The 2,016-nt window shown below is 31.8% G+C and overlaps 1 protein-coding gene across 1 annotated transcript in view; it reads right to left on the bottom strand.

Annotated features, from left to right (window-relative positions):
- The window catches only part of LOC105312418 (uncharacterized), a 5,769-nt gene extending 3,795 nt beyond the window's left edge, over positions 1 to 1,974 (bottom strand). The window contains exons 1-5 of the mRNA XM_019995361.1: positions 1,827 to 1,974; positions 1,310 to 1,777; positions 1,100 to 1,257; positions 845 to 1,000; positions 531 to 672 (exon numbers count right to left, since the gene is read on the bottom strand). Of these exons, the coding sequence (XP_019850920.1) occupies positions 531 to 672; positions 845 to 1,000; positions 1,100 to 1,257; positions 1,310 to 1,777; positions 1,827 to 1,857 (955 nt within the window). The 5' untranslated portion in view covers positions 1,858 to 1,974. The remainder of the gene's footprint in view (positions 1 to 530; positions 673 to 844; positions 1,001 to 1,099; positions 1,258 to 1,309; positions 1,778 to 1,826) is intronic.
- Between the last annotated feature and the right edge of the window lie 42 nt (positions 1,975 to 2,016).

The following is a 2,016-nucleotide window of genomic DNA, read 5'->3' as shown; positions in this document are numbered from 1 at the left end:
ATTTCTTCTTGATACTTTCTCAGTGAGTATGTCCTCACAGAAATATCACCTCCTACAGTGTATCCTTTATATAATAAGAAAAATAAATCATTTAATATTATATACAGTTTTACAAGTGTGTGTGTGTGTGTTACATGTATAAAATACATGTACAATAAATTTACAGTATAAGTAATTCAAATATTGCTGCACAGCAATTATTATTACTGTATATCAGGTAATTTTCATAGGAGAAAATTTCAGACAGAAAATATTCATGTATTTTTATTTTCACACAGTGGTTTCTGTCCGAAAATTATGCTTATTAGACGGTCTTATAAGTTCTAACTGCCATTGGAGAAGGAAATAAAGCAGCACCATTAATGGTGATAGTGCCACATGTCTTGATAATGCATGTAGTATCCACACATAATTTTGCATACAAAAATTTATACGCATGAATAAAATTTTCATGCATTTCAATTTCGCACAAAGCCTTGCATCCAAAAATTAAATACAGATGAAAATTACCAGATATACGGTATACTTACTGATATTAAGGAATGGTGTATCACTGAGGAATGTATCATCCCATACTCCTCCAAACTCTATTATCCAAGTATTGGTTGTATCCTCATTCCAAACTGATAGAGAATGAACATCTCTATCTTTGACTGATTCAGGAACACCAACCTAATAATAATAATAATAATAATAATAATGATAATGATGATGATGATCAATAATGATGATTCTGTATTGACAGATAGAATGTACATGTATGTATGTGACTATGAGTACATGTTATATGACATATATACATGTATAATGTAAGTATGTACATATTATCATAATGTGTTCTAACCTCCTTCCAATTAGTTTTGTTAATATCAAATGTCTCACATTGACTGCCACCAATAGCCAATAGTTTTAGTCCTGAAGGACTATTCAGTAATACACTCCGATGAGAATATATAGAAGATAGACAACTAGCGGTTCCATTAAATATCCTTGCACAAACCTACATGTAAATATACAATGAGACAAATTTCAATTAATTACAAAATAAAATTAATAAATATTGTACCTATTATTTACCATAATTATTATATATACATACCACTGATCCTTTAGTAAAGGTAAGACGATAAACAGAATTATCTGATATATTATCATCATCTTGAAGTAAAATAGCACTGGTATCATCTACTGACATCAAATTAAAGTATTCAATTCTAGGATTAACATCCCCAGTAACTTTAGGTAAGATCCACTGACCTACATGTATATGTACATTAATTTAATTAATTAAATAAAACTATTGATTTACCTGTAGCAATTCTAAAATAATGAATAATATTAACAGAAAGTCGTTTAATTATTATAAGGTAATCTTCTCCCTCAATCTTTACAGCAATCATACTATATTCATCCTTCCTCTTAGGACCATCCTCAGGGTTAGTAGGTACAACTTTCCTCCATTTGAGAGTATCAACATTTAAACTGTACAAAACATTATCATCATAGTTCCAATGACTACAATGTCCTCTATAATAGAATATCTCATTTCCAATAGCAACAGCTGCATAACCAATGATACCCAGTGGAGGATCGCCAGTGGTAGGTTTCTGCTCCCACCTACCAGTTGGAAGGTGAAGTATCTCCACAACTGATGAATCTCTTCTCTCTTTCTCAATATTGTGTTTTTCAGGATGGTCATCTTTCTCCCCACCCCACATATAAAGACAGTCTCCTACTATTACTGTAGAATGGCCACTTCTCTTAGCAGGTTCATAGTCTACAAAATAAAATAATTAAACAAATTATCAATCACACATTATTTTAACCTTTTGTAGTGGGGCTGGGAATGGCTGCCATTGTGCAATGTGGGTGACTCTGTGGTCAGCAACATATCTATGCAAACATACAAGTGTTACATTTACTGTTCATTGTTGCAGTTGTACACTTGGCTCAGTGTGAAATAAAAACTATAGGAACATGTTTCCAAAAGTACTACTTCCAAGGCCTGAGTTGCAA

The sequence above is a fragment of the Amphimedon queenslandica genome, unplaced genomic scaffold, assembly GCF_000090795.2.
Source record: "Amphimedon queenslandica unplaced genomic scaffold, v1.1 AMPQUscaffold_13447, whole genome shotgun sequence".
Taxonomy (NCBI): Eukaryota; Metazoa; Porifera; class Demospongiae; order Haplosclerida; family Niphatidae; genus Amphimedon; species Amphimedon queenslandica.
Note: the sequence above shows the minus strand (reverse complement) of the source record. Positions and strands in the feature narration are given on the sequence as shown.